This window comes from Cupressus sempervirens, chromosome 6, assembly GCF_028749045.1.
Source record: "Cupressus sempervirens isolate cs-2001-9-10 chromosome 6, ASM2874904v1, whole genome shotgun sequence".
In the NCBI taxonomy this organism is placed as follows: domain Eukaryota; kingdom Viridiplantae; phylum Streptophyta; class Pinopsida; order Cupressales; family Cupressaceae; genus Cupressus; species Cupressus sempervirens.
The window spans coordinates 68,977,755-68,995,620 of NC_143123.1; the positions used below are offsets into that span (position 1 = coordinate 68,977,755).

Below are 17,866 nucleotides of genomic sequence, written 5' to 3' on the forward strand. Positions count from 1 at the left end.
TTCTTATAATATTTTTGTAGTTGATTCTTGTAGTTATAAAATTGTGAGGACATTCACATGTATTAGGTTGGGTTCCCATAGAGGGAGGCTTCCTAAATAATAGAGATAAAGTTGTACTATTTTTTAAGGGAAATTTTAAAGCTTGTGGTCCCATGAATTTTGGAGTGTCATTTCTACTTAAAAGTTTGAATTGTAAAGCCTTGCTTGAGAACCCAAGAGAAATAAATTTATTATGTTATAATGTTTATTGAATCATTTAAAAAAAAGTTTATACATCATCAAAGTAACAATACAGAAGCAATATACTCATACACATCAAATACACATAAGTATTACAATTACAATTTCATTCCTCAACAATTACAATAATTACAATTTTAATAAGAATGCTTAACTAATAAGTTTAATCTCAAGTACAATGTCCATAATAATTGTTGAAATTTTCTGACTTGATTTTTAATTCCTTTTGTTACATCTTTATTGCACAAGGATTTGATATATTATAAGTAATATATGAATTACTTTTCTATGAAATACAATAGTCTTTATTAAATCTACAATAGTTTGCATGTACTCTATCTTTACTTTCATGTACACCGATCAATTTGGGAGATCAAGACTGTGTGAAGTCAAATGAGGAAGAATGCATTAAAATGTTCTTTATTTGAATTTGTAGGGCAAGCTAGATTAAATACAAGGACTAAGTCATATCCCTTATGGGATGTAACTTCACATTAGAGTCATGTCCCATTGGGCACGCGACTCCACATTGGAGTTATGTCCCATTGGGCAGGCGACTCTTGATGGGACCACACTAACATTATCTTGGTGAAGATAAAACAAAGTAATTTGGTCCTTAGTTGAGTATGACACTCAATCAGTAAATGATCCTTGATTTACATATGATACTCGGTTAGATTAATACACATATTAATTAAGGAATATATATATATATATATATATATATATCAATATTAAGAAAAATATTTAGGATGTTTTTATATCCTTAATAAACTAACACATCAACAATAATAAATGAATAAGATATACATAATCTCATAAGAAAATACATAAGTAAAGCTAATATGATAAGGTACATTAAGATAACAATATCCACTACACATGTCACAAGGTATGCGATAATGAATACAAGTACATCAAAATACAATGCAACATCCCATCAGATCACAAAATATGAGATACATGATACAAAGATGCATAAATTGAAGAGAAATCTCCAAGATTAGAGTTAATATGATAATGATACAGGATAAGGCCACAATAATGGTTCCCACTTTTCATCACAAAGAAATAAGATGAAATGTGGGAAAATCATCTTCTAGGGGCTTCATTCAAAGTCGTGGCCCTAGGGGCTTTGTTCAAAACCCCTTGTGTCAACTGCCATAGGGGCAATAGGTGGCCAAGAAGTGGGCCAGGAGGCTTCGTTTGAACCCCCTAGGGCCACCAAGTGGCCGAAAAGTGGGCCAGGGGGCTTTGTTCAAATGCCCTTGGGGCCACCCAAATAATCCCTTAGGGGGCTTTGAATGAAGCCTCTCCAAGGGCTTCATTCAAAGGTCCCAAAATTGGAAATTTTACAAACTTACTCAACTTTCTATCAGTTTTTTTCCCTTTTGAGGGCTTAAACAAGGGCTAAATAGGTCCATATTCTAAAACTAAATATAGAAAATTGTCGTACTTTGAATAAGCTTTCCAATGACTATATTTTTAGAATATATTGTGTTTATCATGATGTTTAATTTTTAGTTTTATTACATATAGGTTGTTTGGCCATTTCACAAATATGGATTTGAAGCTTCGAGAAAAACAGATAATGAGATTTTTTTTTTTTTTTTTTCCAAAAATATGTCCATCAAAGGTATGTGTGCTACCTTTCTAGAAAATCAAGAAAAAATTCATTTCAATAAATACAACTCAAATTATATTGATAAAAAACAAGCTATGTCTAAGTTATCATTAGCATCACTTTGCAACTAAATAAAATCTATATTTTTAAATGAAATTGAATGAAACCAACTAAAATTGCTAGATATTGATGTTACTATTCTATCCTTGAAAGAATTTTGTCACTATGATTTAAAAAAAAAGTTATCTTGATCAAATGACTCGTCACTCTTTGAAAATGCCGATTTTCATATAAACCACTTCTCAAAGGAGGTGGAAAAATGGACTTCAACTGAATTTTTAAAAAAAAATTAAAAAGTACTTTTACAAACTAGATAAAAAAATGCTAAAAATCACTACTTTACATCATCATCAAATTCTTTACAATTTTGTAGCAATATGCATTTGACAATCAAGTTTTTGTTAAAAATATCTACTTTAGTGTCAAACTTGACCAAAAAGTGGGAACCATTACCATGGCCTTACCCTACAACTGCATCAAAAGAGCATCCAACATTTTCCAATCTAAGGGGAGCCTAAATGTTAAGAAGTCACTACCTATCAAGCTCCCACTCCTATCATGCAAGAGATAATATATAATCCACATGCAAATATCAAACACAAAATCAATCCTAGGCAAGGAATCCTAATAACCAAATCTACTTGAAGGGTACACAAACTATTGATAAAGAAAAGATAATCATCCAACATGAACATCTAATACCTAGGTCAAAAATAGATACCAAGTATAAATCAAGTATCGAAATAAAGAGATAACACTAAAGGAATACTCCTTTCCAAACCAAGTACCAACTATCAAAATCACAATATCCAACAAATAGACAATTGTCTTCAAAGAGAGTAAATCATAAACAATAAATAACATCCAATAATAAAACACCACTAAAAGTAACATATACAATAAGTACAACACCAGAGGCAAATATGAAAATCATGAAGGAGACTAAGGCTACATATTAGGGAGTGCAATCACATGGTCATGATACTTGAGTTACCTTGGATAGGTCACTTTGGATCCCATTACCGTCAACATGCCTATGCAAAACTAGAATATCCTCTCATAAAGATGAGGAAAATTAGTCATACCTCTTACTATGTATCATCCCATTCCCATCCTTAGCCTATACTAGCACTAAAGAGATGGGCTAGGCAATATCTCTAACTTATCTTTTTAACGTGTGTCTGAATATTTTAATTATTATGTTATCACTTATTACACAACTTACAATGCGTTACCCTGGCAACCACTTTGGGCCTCGATGCCCATGGCAAGTGACTCCCATAGAAATGCACCTAGACAGCCTTCCAAAAGCTCTTAAACCACAATTGTGTCTCATACCACAAAAATAATAATAATGATAGAATTTGGTTCCATAATAGGCAACCCAAAAATAACAATTAGTTCTCAAAATCTAAGTTATCATAAATGCTCACCAAATAAATCTCATAAACGCAAATCTCAGTTTTGAATCATAAAGTACATCATGACATCTAGTCAAATAACCATCATAAAAGAAATCCTAAAAGATGTCTCTAGTACACATTCTAGTTTGGCAAGCTAAACAGTTCACATAACAACCATCACAAAATAAAAAATCACATTAAAATTCCAAAACCATCACAAAACAAATACCACAAAACCTCAAGTAAACACACATAAAAAAATACAAGATTATTTTGATTAGACTATTTTCAAAAGTTTAGTTTAATTATAAAGGGTATATTAGTGTATTTAAATTCAAATATAATAATTATTTAATAAGTTCACCAATAATATTTAACAATAAAGAAACATAATTTTGAAATGCATATTAATGAGTTATTATGTATTTTATCTATGTAAATTAGTCAGAAATTTTAATATTATAATCATATACAGAATGCTAAGGATTTGCAACCTATATCGATGGAAAAAGATACTTTAATTTCACACATTTTTCATTATTATCAGCCTTGAAGAAAATGCCATTTGAATGGTGTAAAATATAAATCTTCCTAGTAGCACTATTCAAGTTTGAAGGTAACCCGTTTAGAAAAAGAGAGCATAACTTTTATTTGAACCATAAGATCTTCATGAAAATTGGAAAAAAGTATTCATAACAGACTTACTTACAATCACATATAAGGTACCTTCCTAACTATATATTTTGCAAAAGTTATGAGTGACTATTCACGTGTCTCTAATTAAAAAATCAAGCTCAAATAGGCTTAGTTTGAGCATAATAATCAATATTTGACCATATTCATACAAAATAACCCTATATAATTTTATATATAACTAATAAAATCTAAATGAGTGTCTAACAATGTCTTTATTTTTTAATTAAATACATTAAATGAATGTTATAGAAAAAACATATGCTTCAAACCCTCAACCCAACATGTAGGAACTGGAAACAAATTTATTCAAATTCAAGAATATAGCTATACATTTTAATTAAATTTAGATATAGTGGTATAAAAAGTAATTATAAATACCAATATTATGATTTCTTTTAAAGCTTCTCTCCTAAGATTTCCAAACAAACTTTCTCAGAATATCAATTATACCATAAGCACAACTTACAAGAAAACTCTACTAATCTTTATGTGTGAGAAAATCAAAGGTCTTTATTCAAACTCAAAGTTAAATTCACAATTAAGAAAGTATAGAGAAGACAATCTTTCCAACATAAATTACAAAGAGATTTTAAAACCCCTACCTTCTAGCACCAAGTTGATTTGTTAAGAAGAAGAAAACCAAAAACCAACTATAGACTTCACTGCCAAGCTTTAAAAAAATTCTTTTTACTTCAAAATTTTAATGCATAACCTCTAACTTCTTTCCGCGAAAATCTCTCGTTATCCTGTTTTGTTCTCCAAAAATCTTGTCTTCCTCTCAAAATGATCAAAATGACCTATAATAAAGAAAATAAAACATAAAAAACTAATAAAACTGAAGTTTCTAAAATAAGTAAATTCTAAAAATGTGGTCTTTGATACACTGGGGAAGTTGAAAAGTTCTTAAAGAGCGTACTAAAAGTCGAGTTATCCTAAAAACATATGTCTTTGCCATTATGCTAGATGAAGTCAAGATAGTAATGGCTAAAAAATGTTGGTACTCCCATATTCCATAATAATAATAACTTAACGTATGAAAATTCTCAAATTAAAGGGAAAAAAAAAAACAAAACAAAACTTAGGAAAAAAAAAAAAAAAAAAAAAAAAAAAACTCATCTCCATTTTGAATTAGGTCAGACATTGTTTTAAATATAAGCAAATTCCCCGCGGTAGTGCTTCACATCGATCTTTCCTTCATCTGTAATTCAGAGAGAGTTCATAATTCTTCACATTTCAAGTGGTTAAACGATCACTACTCGACTTGACCATTCTCCAATGGCCTCATCACTGTCCTCTGCAAGTTGCAATTATTTAGGCTATTTGGTAGAATCATGTCATGGAATTTGGGTGTACCACTGTACAGTACACTGGATGCTTTGTATTTTAGCATCTTCTTTATATTTAAAGATTCAAACTTGTTTATGGTTTAGGTGGAATTGGCTTGTATATGTTGCATTATCTGTGTTTTGTATACAGATGCCATCTGACAGTGATTTGTTTTATATACAGATGCCAATGGCGAACATGTGCAACTGCACTTCAATTTTTTATTCTTGTCGACCTACTGGGAAATAAAATCAGACTGTTTTTCAATTTTTTATTCTCAGCTTTATCTGTTTTGCTCTGCAATTTGAAATTAAACATTTATTCTATGAAAGGCACAAAATTTTCTTGCATTAATAAGCAAAGCTGGAGAATGCCTGCCATGTGAATTCTGATTTCAATGACGCTCAATTGAGTATTTTTGCTTTTCCAAAAAATGTTTGTTCCGATCTCTGGATCATTTGCTGGAAAGCATTAACTGATATGTTGGGAAACTTCCCAACTGGAGAAGAGCAAACTGTAATTTAAAGGGTTTTTTGTGCTGAAATGTTTTGCAGATTGATTTAGGGTGAGCCATGTGTGGAATTATCTTGATTTGTTTTCTGATATTGTTGTTGACTTCCGCTGGAGCGTTACAGATCTCACCAGCGGCAGCGGAAACCCTAAATTGTCCGTTTAATGTGAGTTATTTGTCTTCTCATCCGTGGATCGTAGAAAAATGTAAAGAAGGATCGCACTGCTGCGAGGCCATTGATGATTTACTGCGGATCTTGCTTTTCTCATGGATGCACAGAACCGGCTCGTTTCTTTTGCAGGACATTCAGACTTCTAGGGCATGCATTTCCGCCATACAACGGCAAATGGAGTCCCAAGGAGTGCCCGCACAGAATAATGTATTTCGTGGTTGCGAAATTCAGCCGCAAGATTTTGTCAATGGCCCTACGCACTGTCACAGTATTCAGAACAGAATTTCCTTCGAAAAGGCCGTCAATACTTCCGAAATCAAGAGATCCTGCGACGGCCGCAAGAGCCAGTTTTTCTGTCACGCCTGCATACGCGCCATGGTTAATGTTCTCCGTCAATTCATGGCAAAAGAGAGAGACGGAAATGCCTCAAATAGCTGCGAGCTCTTTGTGATTGTGTATGTCGGGGGAGCCATTAATGCCTACGAAAAGCTCGGCCCGGACGCGGCTTACTGTCTTCTCAGCGCGCAGAACTTGCCGGATCTAGTATCCCCGGTCGCAGGTTCGAATCCCCGCAGCAGGAAGAAAGAAACCCTAGCACTTAGTGTTTTAATTCCAGTCGCAGCGATCTTGATCTTCATCAGTATCTTCGCCGCAAAGCGAAAATTTTGGGGATTGAAGCGGCTTCTGCTGAGCCGTAGAGAATCGCAGCTGCTGCGGGAGAGCGTCGATCTGACGACCGGTCTGCTGTTCTTCCGCTATTCTGATCTCCGGCTATCGACGGGAAATTTCGCGGCAAGTAACGTGATCGGCGAAGGCGGTTTCGGGACGGTTTTCCGGGGGACTCTTCCCGACGGCCAGCAGATCGCCGTCAAGCGGTTTAACGACCTGACGACAAAAGGCGATGATGTGTTAAAGCACGAGGTCCACATCATCAGCAGTGTGAAGCACCGGAACCTGCTGCCACTGAAGGGCTACTGCATCCACGTCAGCTCCCGCAAGCAGGGGCACCGACATTTCCTGATCTATGACTTGATGACAAATGGCAGCTTGGCAGATTATCTTTTTCGACGTGGCATAGGTAGGCCCTTGCTGACGTGGCCTCAACGACATCGGATCGCCGTTGGAGTGGCACGCGGACTCGCTTATTTACATTGTGACGCCAAACCGGCGATTATTCATCGGGATGTGAAAGCGGCGAATGTACTGTTGGATGAGGACTTGAATGCCCTCGTGGCAGATTTTGGGTTGGCGAGGTTCAAAGAGGAGGAATCCAGTAAGACACATTATACCACAAGGGCGGTGGGAACGTTGGGCTATGTGGCACCTGAGTATGCTCTGTATGGTCATCTCACAGATAAGAGTGATGTTTATAGCTTTGGGGTTTTGTTGCTGGAGCTTGTGAGTGGGCGGAGGGCCCTAGATGTGGTGGGCCCGGAAAGCCACGTATTGTCCGAGTGGGCATATGAGTTGGCGGAGGCGGGACATGCGGAGGAGGTGATTGAGGAGGGAATTCGAGACGAGGGTGAGGGGAAAGAGATGATGGAGCGAGTGGTTTTTTTGGCGTTGCAGTGCGTCGATGCTAGGTCAGCATGTAGGCCGTCGATTCAACAGGTTTTGTCCGAACTGGAGTCTGTCGATCGTCCAGGTCATCCTCTAGCTCTGCCAAACACACCCCCCTCCACTTTCTCTAGCATTGTGAGTCGATGGGATTCACTTGCATCTTCAGTGGCAACAGAGAGGACGTCTTATGGAAGCGGGTCAATGGCAATTTCAAGTATTTCCACGAATTCCTACCAAACTGGAAGGTAAGGTTAGATTGGTGGTGTACAAATTGTAAATTTTACTATCAAAATCCATTGCAAAATATTTTATCTTAAAAGAGTAGACTACAAGAAACTCATTGATCCTAGGAGGAGATTATAGGCTCTTTGACATTCTTCATAGGGTTGCATGTTGATTTGAGTCCTAAAAGTTACTTTGGTCCTTTGGACATTATTAAAACACCTTCATTCGTCCATTCAACACTCATGTATCACCACACTCCTGGTTGGATTCAAATATGCCTCAATTTCTTAGGAATACATGGTACTTAGCTCATCTTAAAATAATTAATAAACTCTAGTTTGATTGTGGATATATCACATAGGGCAAGTCACATACAAAGTCAAATGTATGTGTGTAATGGATATTTCACATTGGGCAAGTTAAATGTATGTGTGAAAATTATTCAATTTTAAGATGGACAATTTACTCATTGGATTGTGAGTATTTGAAATTGGTTAAGTTGAATGTATGCATGTGAATAAATCACATTTTTTTAGACTTATTCATTATTTTATTAATTTAAATATGTCAATTAGGATAAAGCTGAAGTTAAATACAAAATCATAAGGTGGTGTGTTTTCTATTCATTATTGTGATGGACTTTTAGTAAATTGATACTTGGAAGTTGTTCACCTTTGTGCTTGAGATTTGAATTTGAAAAATACGCATTCACAAATTTAGTTTAGGAAGCTACTAACAAGGGGCATCTTCTCCTTAAGCCCCTAGGTGCACTAATTAAATGACTTGGAGCAATGTTAAAACATCATAAACAAGCATGCAGGGAAGTCAATGATCATGTTTGTTGAGAGAATGCTCTAATAATGTTGTGCATGGTAATGTTGATATGTGCTCTAATTTGATCTAGGTGGTGAATAAAAGATACAGAGATGATAATGTTGATATGTGCTCTAATTTGATCAAGGTGGTGAATAAAAGATATAGAGATCATAACTAGTTTTTAATAAGGATTGATGCGTTGATCATAATTTAATTTCTCTTAGAGAAAAAATCACGAAAGATTATGCTACTTATAGAATTGATATTACATAAAAGGCACTCTAATTGAAGTGTGGCCTAAAAAACAATGATAAATTTGACATAAGTATGCAATTGTTACCATTACATTCTCCATTCCCATTTTGACATGAATGCAAATTATCTATTCTAAGGATGAAGGCCAAAATAAAAAAATGAAAGTAAACACGACAATTAAATAGCTTTTCAAACATTCAAATGATGTTTGACATGCTCAAAGGGAATTAAACAAGGGGTGCAAGTGCCAAAGTTCCTTCTTTTAGTGTGGTGGGATGTAGGATAAGAATTCAGTCAAGTTGTATATTTATTTTTGATTTGGAAATGAAATGCTAGATGCCATTAATTTTTAAGTTTTGTTAATTATAGAAGATTGATTTAATGTATTCAAAGAAGGTAGTAAAACCCTCATGATGTAGTTAACAATATGCTTTTGAGAAGAAATAGAAGACCATTTTGAGTGCTATAGAACGAGAAGTCATTAACCTCGCATCTAGTAGAAAATATTGTCATATATTTATGAAAGAACTACAACTCTTTTTACGCTCTGTTCGAAGCTATCCAATCAAACATAAATTTTTAAATAGTTGTGCATGTGCATATGCCCAAAAAAATCCATATAACATTACTCGTGTAAAATCTCTTCACGCTCACGTAATTCTCTATGAAACAAGGCGATACCTTTCATAAAAATTTCAAAATACACTACAAATGTGCATTTGTCACTTTTTGTCTTTATACACTAATAGTTTGGAAGAATAAGTATATAGGTATCAGGCAGGGATGCCCAACTTAGATGTGATTTCTTAACAGAAGGTAGATGAAACATAATGTGGAGTAGAGATGTCCTAAAACCTATCCAGTAATATACAATTATCCATTTTTTATAATAAGTTATTTTGCCCTACATCCTATTTTTTATAATCATATATATTTTTGTCTAGGTGGTTCCATACTACAATTGCAGGTGAGGTGGAAGTTGAGATATAATGATATCCCCTGTATGAAATATCATTACTTAGGGACCTAACCATTAAATGGTGATTAAAAGTTCGCGAAGTAGACCTCTTCCCTTTATAGGTTTAGAGAATGTTTGATTGTTGCACAATGAACTTGTATTTAATAACTTATTTCTAATTTTGACCAAATATTTTTAGCTAATTTGTCTATCATGTAGAATAAGATAGTTTAGCTATTTGAAAAAGATATTGATACAATATAATTTTCAATCACCAAAAATAGACAATGTTATAAATTAAATTGGTCCTCATTTCAAAAAAATGTGGACGACTTGTGTAACTATATTTTATAATTCATATTAACAAATAAATGCCTATCAGTGAAAATAGTATGATTTTTTTAAATAGCCAAAAAAAGTTTCCTATCTTTTACAATGGGTCACATGTCTGTTGTGTCCCTTTTGAACTCTAGATGTTAGTTATTTGTAACTTGCCAAATGGAAAAGGGGATGTAGCCTGGTGAAATGTTGGGCTTTCTATGCTTCAACAACTATATTAGGGAGCTTATTTTCTCTATTCCACCATGCATTTCTTGAGCCAAGTGGCATCATGAGGATCTGTACATAATTAATTATTTTGTTAAGGGTTCTTCACATTACAATGCCCAGTCCTAGCAAAGTCTATCCTTCGCTCAATTGCAATGGATTTTAAGAGGCTTATACTGGGTCATGTGACTAGATGGAGAAACATGAATATAATAGTCTATTAGCTGCAAAATATGGAAGTGCTTGATGCACAATGGCATGGAAGACGACTACTGGCGATAAAAAAATTATTGGAATTGTGGATCAATTTAGAGTGGCAACGAAAAATGTCATGCTAGTAGGTAAAAGCAAAATAAAATGGTCATGCAAATAATTGAGCTTTGAAGCACAAGAATAAGTTTCTGGCTATGGCAGTTTATTTTTGTTTATTTTAAAAATGATTATGCAAATTTAGATTACATCCATATACAAAATTTGTTATGACTTTGTATACAATCTAATTGGAGGTGTCAATCCATCATAGATGAGTAGGTACAGGGCATGATTCATTTTGCATTTTAATATTTTCTTTCTGCGAGAGTAATTCGACATCAATCTCCTTGTAAATATGAGAATAAATTGCCCAAGAAAAATGGAATTCAATTCCATTTACATATGACCTCTTCAAACTTAAAAAAACATAACATCACAGTCTAAATTAGCAATGAGGATAATTGGTCTCTTAAAAAAATGCTCTTCCACCAGGAGGTTATATAGCATTTATCTATATACTTAATTCTAGAGATAAGGTCCATGACATCTCGATTACCATGGAATATAAGTTATATACACTAGCTCTTGTGATCATTTCCATATTATTTACAAGCAAATGATGAATGGTAAAACATTACCAGACATAACCATAAAGCTCAAACAATTGTCTGTATAGGTAAAAAATCAGACCTACATTACCATGACTAATGGTAATAGGTTACCCAATATATTTTTTTGCTTCCAACCCAAAGTTCATAGAAGATTGCCAACCATATTATCTTTCCATTTTTTCAACAACTTTCACATGGATCACTATTTCATCTAGGCCCCATATCTATTGCTCTTCCAATAGGTCCAGGGACACACTTAGATTGTTTTAAGTTTATTTCCCTATTTTCCTATTGAAGTATCTTGTTTGAGTCAATAAGGTTCTCCATAAAATGATTAAGAAAATATAGATTTAAAGATTTCAAGAAGATGGTATGGAAAACAATACTTGGCATACAACAAATGGGTGGTAGAGGAAGTGAGTTGTGAAATTGGTATAAGGCATCTAGGGAAAAAAAATCAGCCATGACTATGCATGGTGCATTTGATGTAAATAATGAAATCATGACATGTGTAAATATGAAAGTGTTATCTTTCTTGTTTCTTTTGAGTTTGTAGGTCATCTATTTTATTCTATTGCTTTACAATGTAGAATACTAATATATAAGAAGGGAAATAGCAAATATCCTATGACTTAATGTTTCTCTGTTTTACAAAGCATCTACCTAAGTTAATGTAGAGGTATGGATCATTCTTATATATAATTATTAATTAACAAACTCAACTGCAATAACGATCCCCTTCACTTGAAGTTTTAACTGTCAAATTACTCTTGATTTGCAAGTACTATAATTATTGGTAATCCATAAGCAATGTATCTTTGTTGAATCAAATAGTGCTTCGTTGTTATTAGCTGGACTATATGGAAAACTAGTTGAGACTACTGTCATGGGGAAAATTTATTACAATTTTAGAAAATAGTTTTACTGTTGGGAATACCCATTACTGCTTATTTATATTCATCTTTTGGTTATTTTGGATTTCATTCTCATTGCTTTCTGGCTTAGTTCTTTTTACTTTTGCCAAACATGTATTGAATTTCAGAAACATAGGTATCTGAATAAAATAGGAGAGAGAAATGGGAAAAGATCCTGAAACCTCACAAATCTCGTCAAAAGTCTTAGACTAAAATAAAACATTCTTATTATTTGGGATTCAATTGTTGTAGCTTAAACTGGTTTTACTAAGAATCTCACCACTACCTACTTTTGCTAGAAATGTATTAAATTTCAAGAACACAACTATCTAAACAAAATAGGTGAGAGAAAAGGGAAACACAACTCTCTGGAAAAAATAGATGAGAGAAAAGGGAAAAGATGTATAAACTACTTTAAACCTTGAAACCTCAAAATCCTCAAACCCCCAAAAAAATTCTTAATTTGGGATAAAAATGTATTAAATTTTAGAAACACAACTATCTAAACAAAAATAGGTGAGAGAAAAGAGAAAAGATGTGTAACCCACTTTAACCTGCGAAACCTCAAAAATCTAAGAACCTCAAAAAACAAAAAAGCTTCAAAATATCATAATTAAAATTTAAGAGGACCACTAAATCATCCTAGGAAAAAAACAAAATTTTACCTGAAGCAAATTTTTACAGATGCAATTTTTGTTTCATGCAAAACAAAACCTACATTTGCTATCTAAACAAAGTAGCAAAGAGAAAAGGAAAAAGATGAGTAAATCACTTCAAAGATTCCTTTGAAACCTCAAAAACTCATAAAAAATCTAGATCCCAAAAATCTTTGTCTCAAATACAAATTTCACAATTAGAATTCTAGAGGAGCACAAAATCATTTCAAAAAACAACAAAATTAAATTTCAAAGGAGCACAAAATCATCTAAGAAAGCAACATGTATTTACCTAAAGCAAATCTCAAAGGATGTAATTTTAATTTCATGCAGAACAAAACACAAGTTTAGAAATACCTAGTTGAAATCACACCACACCCAACACAATTGATTTAATTCCGATATATTAGTATAAAGAAAAATTGCTACACAACGAATAGGATTTTATTCTAGCTCTTTGCGTATCCATCAACGACATGAGGAGGTTGTAACAATCTCTTCCCAGCTACTGTATCTTCTGTATCCACTTGCCTTTGCCTTTTGTATCCCCCTACAAAATTGTTGTATAGAAAAGTAAGTTAGCATTAAAATTATGTCATTAAATATTGTATTAAAAGTAAATGCATTAAATATTGTATTAAAAGTAAATAAATTAGCATTACACAGTGGCCATTAAATTATGCTACCGACACTCTCAATTAATTTCTTTTTAAGATTTTAAAAATTTACATGATACTCATAAACTATAGAATATATGTATATGGTTAAAAATTCTCAATGTTTATTTGCTAAATTAATAGCCTATTTTGCATCAAACAATTTTGTTAGTATTTTTGCCGAAGGCAGGATCTAATATAGTTAACCATTCTTGAATTTTTCTTATACATGTTATTAAAATACACACTAATATAAGTGAGATCTAAAGCATAAGGAAAATTTGACATGGGTTTGCAATAAGTAGCATTATAATTCCTCCTGTGTCAATTGTGACGTGAATATTTTTTTTTTTTGACAATGCATGCCAAAAACAAAAACAAAAACGAGTCAATACAGAAATTGAATGGCTTTTCAACCATTCAAATGATTTTGACATGCTCAAAATGAATTAAAAATAGTTGACTATTCTTGAATTCTCTTAGTCATGAGTGCTTTAAAGACACTTTAATTGAAGTGGGGCCTAACATATAAGGATAGACTTGACATGGGTATATGCCATTATCACCATTGCAATTTCTCCCACTACTTTGATATGAATATCTTGTTGATTTTTATCTCTGATGTATAATATTTGTTGTTATATTTCTAATTCTAGGTTTTTCAGGTTATCCAAAGTACAAACCTTAGTTTTCATCAAATTTTGAGTCTTTTTAATCATGGTTTGTGTAAGACTATAGTGCATGATGTAGAGATCCATATACTATTCTTGGTTTAGATGCCTGGACTTGGACCAAAGACTCTTTGTTCATATTTTTCCTCTCATTTCTTCTTTTTAAGTTTTAGTTTTAAAGTTTATTATAAATAATTTAATTCAAACATTCTATTTACGATGGTTGGTAAAATAATAAGCAACAAAATATAATGACCATGGGGTCATTAGCTCCACAATTTCCTCCTAAAAAGCTTGATCAATGACTGCTAGCCAAAGTAAGCTTAGCAATTGCATAGGATATCTTTCTCTTTGACTCTCTTACTATGTGATATCTTCTCTTTGACTCTCTTGCATCCTAATGATGTATCACATATGTGATTTGAAACATTGAAGGGAAAAATCTTTATACAATCGAACCTAGAAATTCAATAACATAACTTTGCATTGTTTTGTAAACATCTTTTCAAAAAAAATTGGGTGTCCCTATGGTATGGTTGAAAAAAATTGTGGCTACATAGCCTCTACCCAAAAGTTGAGAAATTAACAATTCTTTGAACTATCCTAGTAGTATAATTAACTCCACCTTTTTAAAGCTTTTTAGGAGTATGATAAAGTGTAGCATTGGCATTTGGGTAGAAAAGGAAGGAAAATCAATGCAAGGGCAAGCAAGTTTATTGATCATTGTATTACTCTTTGACAATTCATTGAGAAAGTTTGAGACTCTCAAGGGGAAGAAGCTTTTTGTTGCTTTATTGATTTCAAAATAGTCTTGGCACAATTCCTAGGGACAAACTTTAGAATATAATGGAGAAATGTTGGATCCCTAATAAGCTTAGATCTACAATGTGTAAACTCTATGATCAAGTCATAGTTGAAACAATAACAAAGAAATGGATGTTTGAATGTTTTGGCAACAACATCTGAGTTAAAAAGGGACATTTGCTTTCCCTTATCCTATTCAGTCTATATATTGATAAACTTGAAGAGTTGTTAAACAAGACTACTAGAGAAAGTGTTCAACTTATAGGTTATGTTATCTTTATATGTGGATGCTCTTATCCTAATAGCAAAAACTGTAAATGTGTGTTTTTGTAAAGAGCTTGGAATGATTTTGACAATGAAAAGAACATGAAAATTGTTATGATGTAGCTCCTTGTTCCTAGACTAATGGTATCATAGAAATCATTAAAAATATTTAATTGAAATTCTATTAAAATATTTTAGATGTACATTGATCAAGCACACAAGATTTTCACATTTAAGTAGAAGAGTGGTGCAACTTTATTGGCATTTATAGCATATGCATAGGTATAAGTACAACTATTTATTAACTAGTTGTAATTATTTTTGGTAGTTGTAACTAACAATTTTTGGGGTGTATATAAATATGCAATGCCTACCCTTGGTTGACTTTTATGTTATATTGTCAGATTCTTTTAGGCCTGTTTTATGTTTATGTTTATGATTATCGGTACTTGGTTACCATATTATATTAAATGTATTTCATTCCCAGTTGATTTATGTGATGAGTTATTTAGTTATTTCAGTTATTTCAGGATTATTTCTATGATAATATATGTATGTTCACACATCAATTTCAGTTATTGCATGATGTTAGATGAATTATTTATATGCAGTTTTATGGATACTTACCCCATACTTGCATGTGTATGGTGTATGTGTATGTTTTACTTTATGTTTGATGTGTCTGATGTGGTTGAGGGAGGGAGTCGAAGTCACCTGCTAGTAGGGATCTACATGATGTACCACTCCCTGCCATTTCCTATTTAGTTTAGAATATATGAGTATGTACATGTGTGGATTTTATGTAGATTGCAGGTACCAGGTATTGACTTCCCTGAATTGCTAGGATGAGCGTACCCTATTGTAGTATTTCAATGGTATAAGTGGGGAGATAATTCTTGAGTTGGAATCCTAAATCCTAAGCCAATTGTCCTAGAAAGTAGGACAAGTATCTGAGTTAGTTTACCTGTCTGAATTAGTCAAGTGACCTAAATTCATGATTTTGACCCTAGAGTTTGATTATGTTCTTTGTATTTAGTTGAGTTGTCGTATTTGGTTTTGTGGGTCTGTTGTGATTTTTAGTTATAATTAAATCAAATTAAAAGATAATTTAATGAAATTTTATAAAGAAAATTCAATATTTAATTATATTTAATTGAAAAATTAATTAAATAAAATAGGTAAATTTATAAGATTTAATTAAAGTTCTAATTTTTGCATATTTATATTTATTTCATTTAATAATAATTATTTAGGAGTTTTATTTTAATAATAAACTCTAAATAATATTATTAGTCGAGTAATAAATATTTTTTTGTTTTATTTTTTGGATTAGTAAACGGTCGAAGCCTAGATTAATTATTGTTATTTGTTGTAATTAATTATATTTATGTGTTAAGCGAATTTGAACCCAAGACCTCCCACATGAGAGGCTCACAAGTTACCGTTGTGTTGTAGGCTCTTGCCTTGTGGAGTAATAAATATTATTTGATTAAACAAAAAATATATGTGAATATTTGATTAATTAAAAACTAATTAAATTTATGCTTTAAATAAGAAGTATAAAATCAGAAGTCTAAATTTAGAAAATTGGTTAAAGAAAGATTAGAATATGATGTTATTTAATTAATTAAATATGTACTTCAATTTAAAATATTTATTTTAAAAGCCAAATTTAAGAAGTTGGATAAAAATAGAATTAAAGTATTAAAAGATTAAAGATTTAATATTTTTTTATTATGATTATTTAATTAATAATTATTAAAGTAGAGTTGCATTTAAATAGTAAGCTTTAATTATTCTTATTAATTTAAATAATAAACTATGCTTTAAATAATGCTTGCACTAATCAATAAAGTGGAGGAAAATAAAATATTAAAGAATATTTTAATTAAAAAGTTCTTTAAATGTTCATGAAAGGATTAAATAATAAAAGTTTATTTTTAAGGAAAGGCCTTTGCATGTTTGAAAATCAGAAACCCTAGGTAGAGTCAAAACTCTTTATCAAGAGATTTGAGCTCATTTCTACACACAGAGATTTGGAGGAGCCAATTTCAAAAAAGAGGGTTTTCAAAGGAAAAGGAAGATTCTTGTGGGTTTGCATGTTCATTGTTTTAGCATAAGATCCAAGTAGGATCTTGTGGGTTTGTGCAGTAGTTGCTTGTTCTTCAAATTCCTATCTTCTCCGTGTTTTTTGTGTTTCTATTTTCAGAATTTCTCTGGGTTGAAACCCTTGTTTGAAAAAATTGATTTCCGTTATAGAATTATCTGTGATTTAATTTGAAACCTCATTGTGAGTTTATTGTTCTTGTGTTTCAAATTCTTGTGTCCTGAACATAAAAATGAAAACCGAAACCCCTGGTTGTTATTAAATCTTTGTGTTTGAAAACAAAAAAGAGAACTTGAAAACCTATAAGTGGAAATAAAACCTTTGTTTTTTCATAATCTAAGGTATTGAGAAAGTTATATTGTATGTACTTTATGTGACGTGTGATTTACTGGTGTTGCGGTTTTCAAGGTTTGACTTAGCTTTGGCCAGTCAAGATGTTTACCAAAGGTTGGAGAGTTTTGTCTGCGATGTCATGATGATGTTGTCTACATGATCTTTTATACCTGACTATGGTGATGTGTCATATGTGTGCTATGATG

General features: G+C 32.4%; 1 protein-coding gene across 1 annotated transcript; it reads left to right on the plus strand.

The window, feature by feature from the left end:
• Positions 1-5,208: 5,208 nt before the first annotated feature.
• On the plus strand, positions 5,209-8,286 carry LOC149551173 (putative receptor-like protein kinase At1g11050). The gene has a single exon (XM_089786755.1). It carries the CDS (start codon positions 5,922-5,924, stop codon positions 7,839-7,841), a length of 1,920 nt encoding a protein of 639 aa, XP_089642881.1. The 5' UTR covers positions 5,209-5,921; the 3' UTR covers positions 7,842-8,286.
• The last annotated feature ends 9,580 nt before the right edge of the window (positions 8,287-17,866 follow it).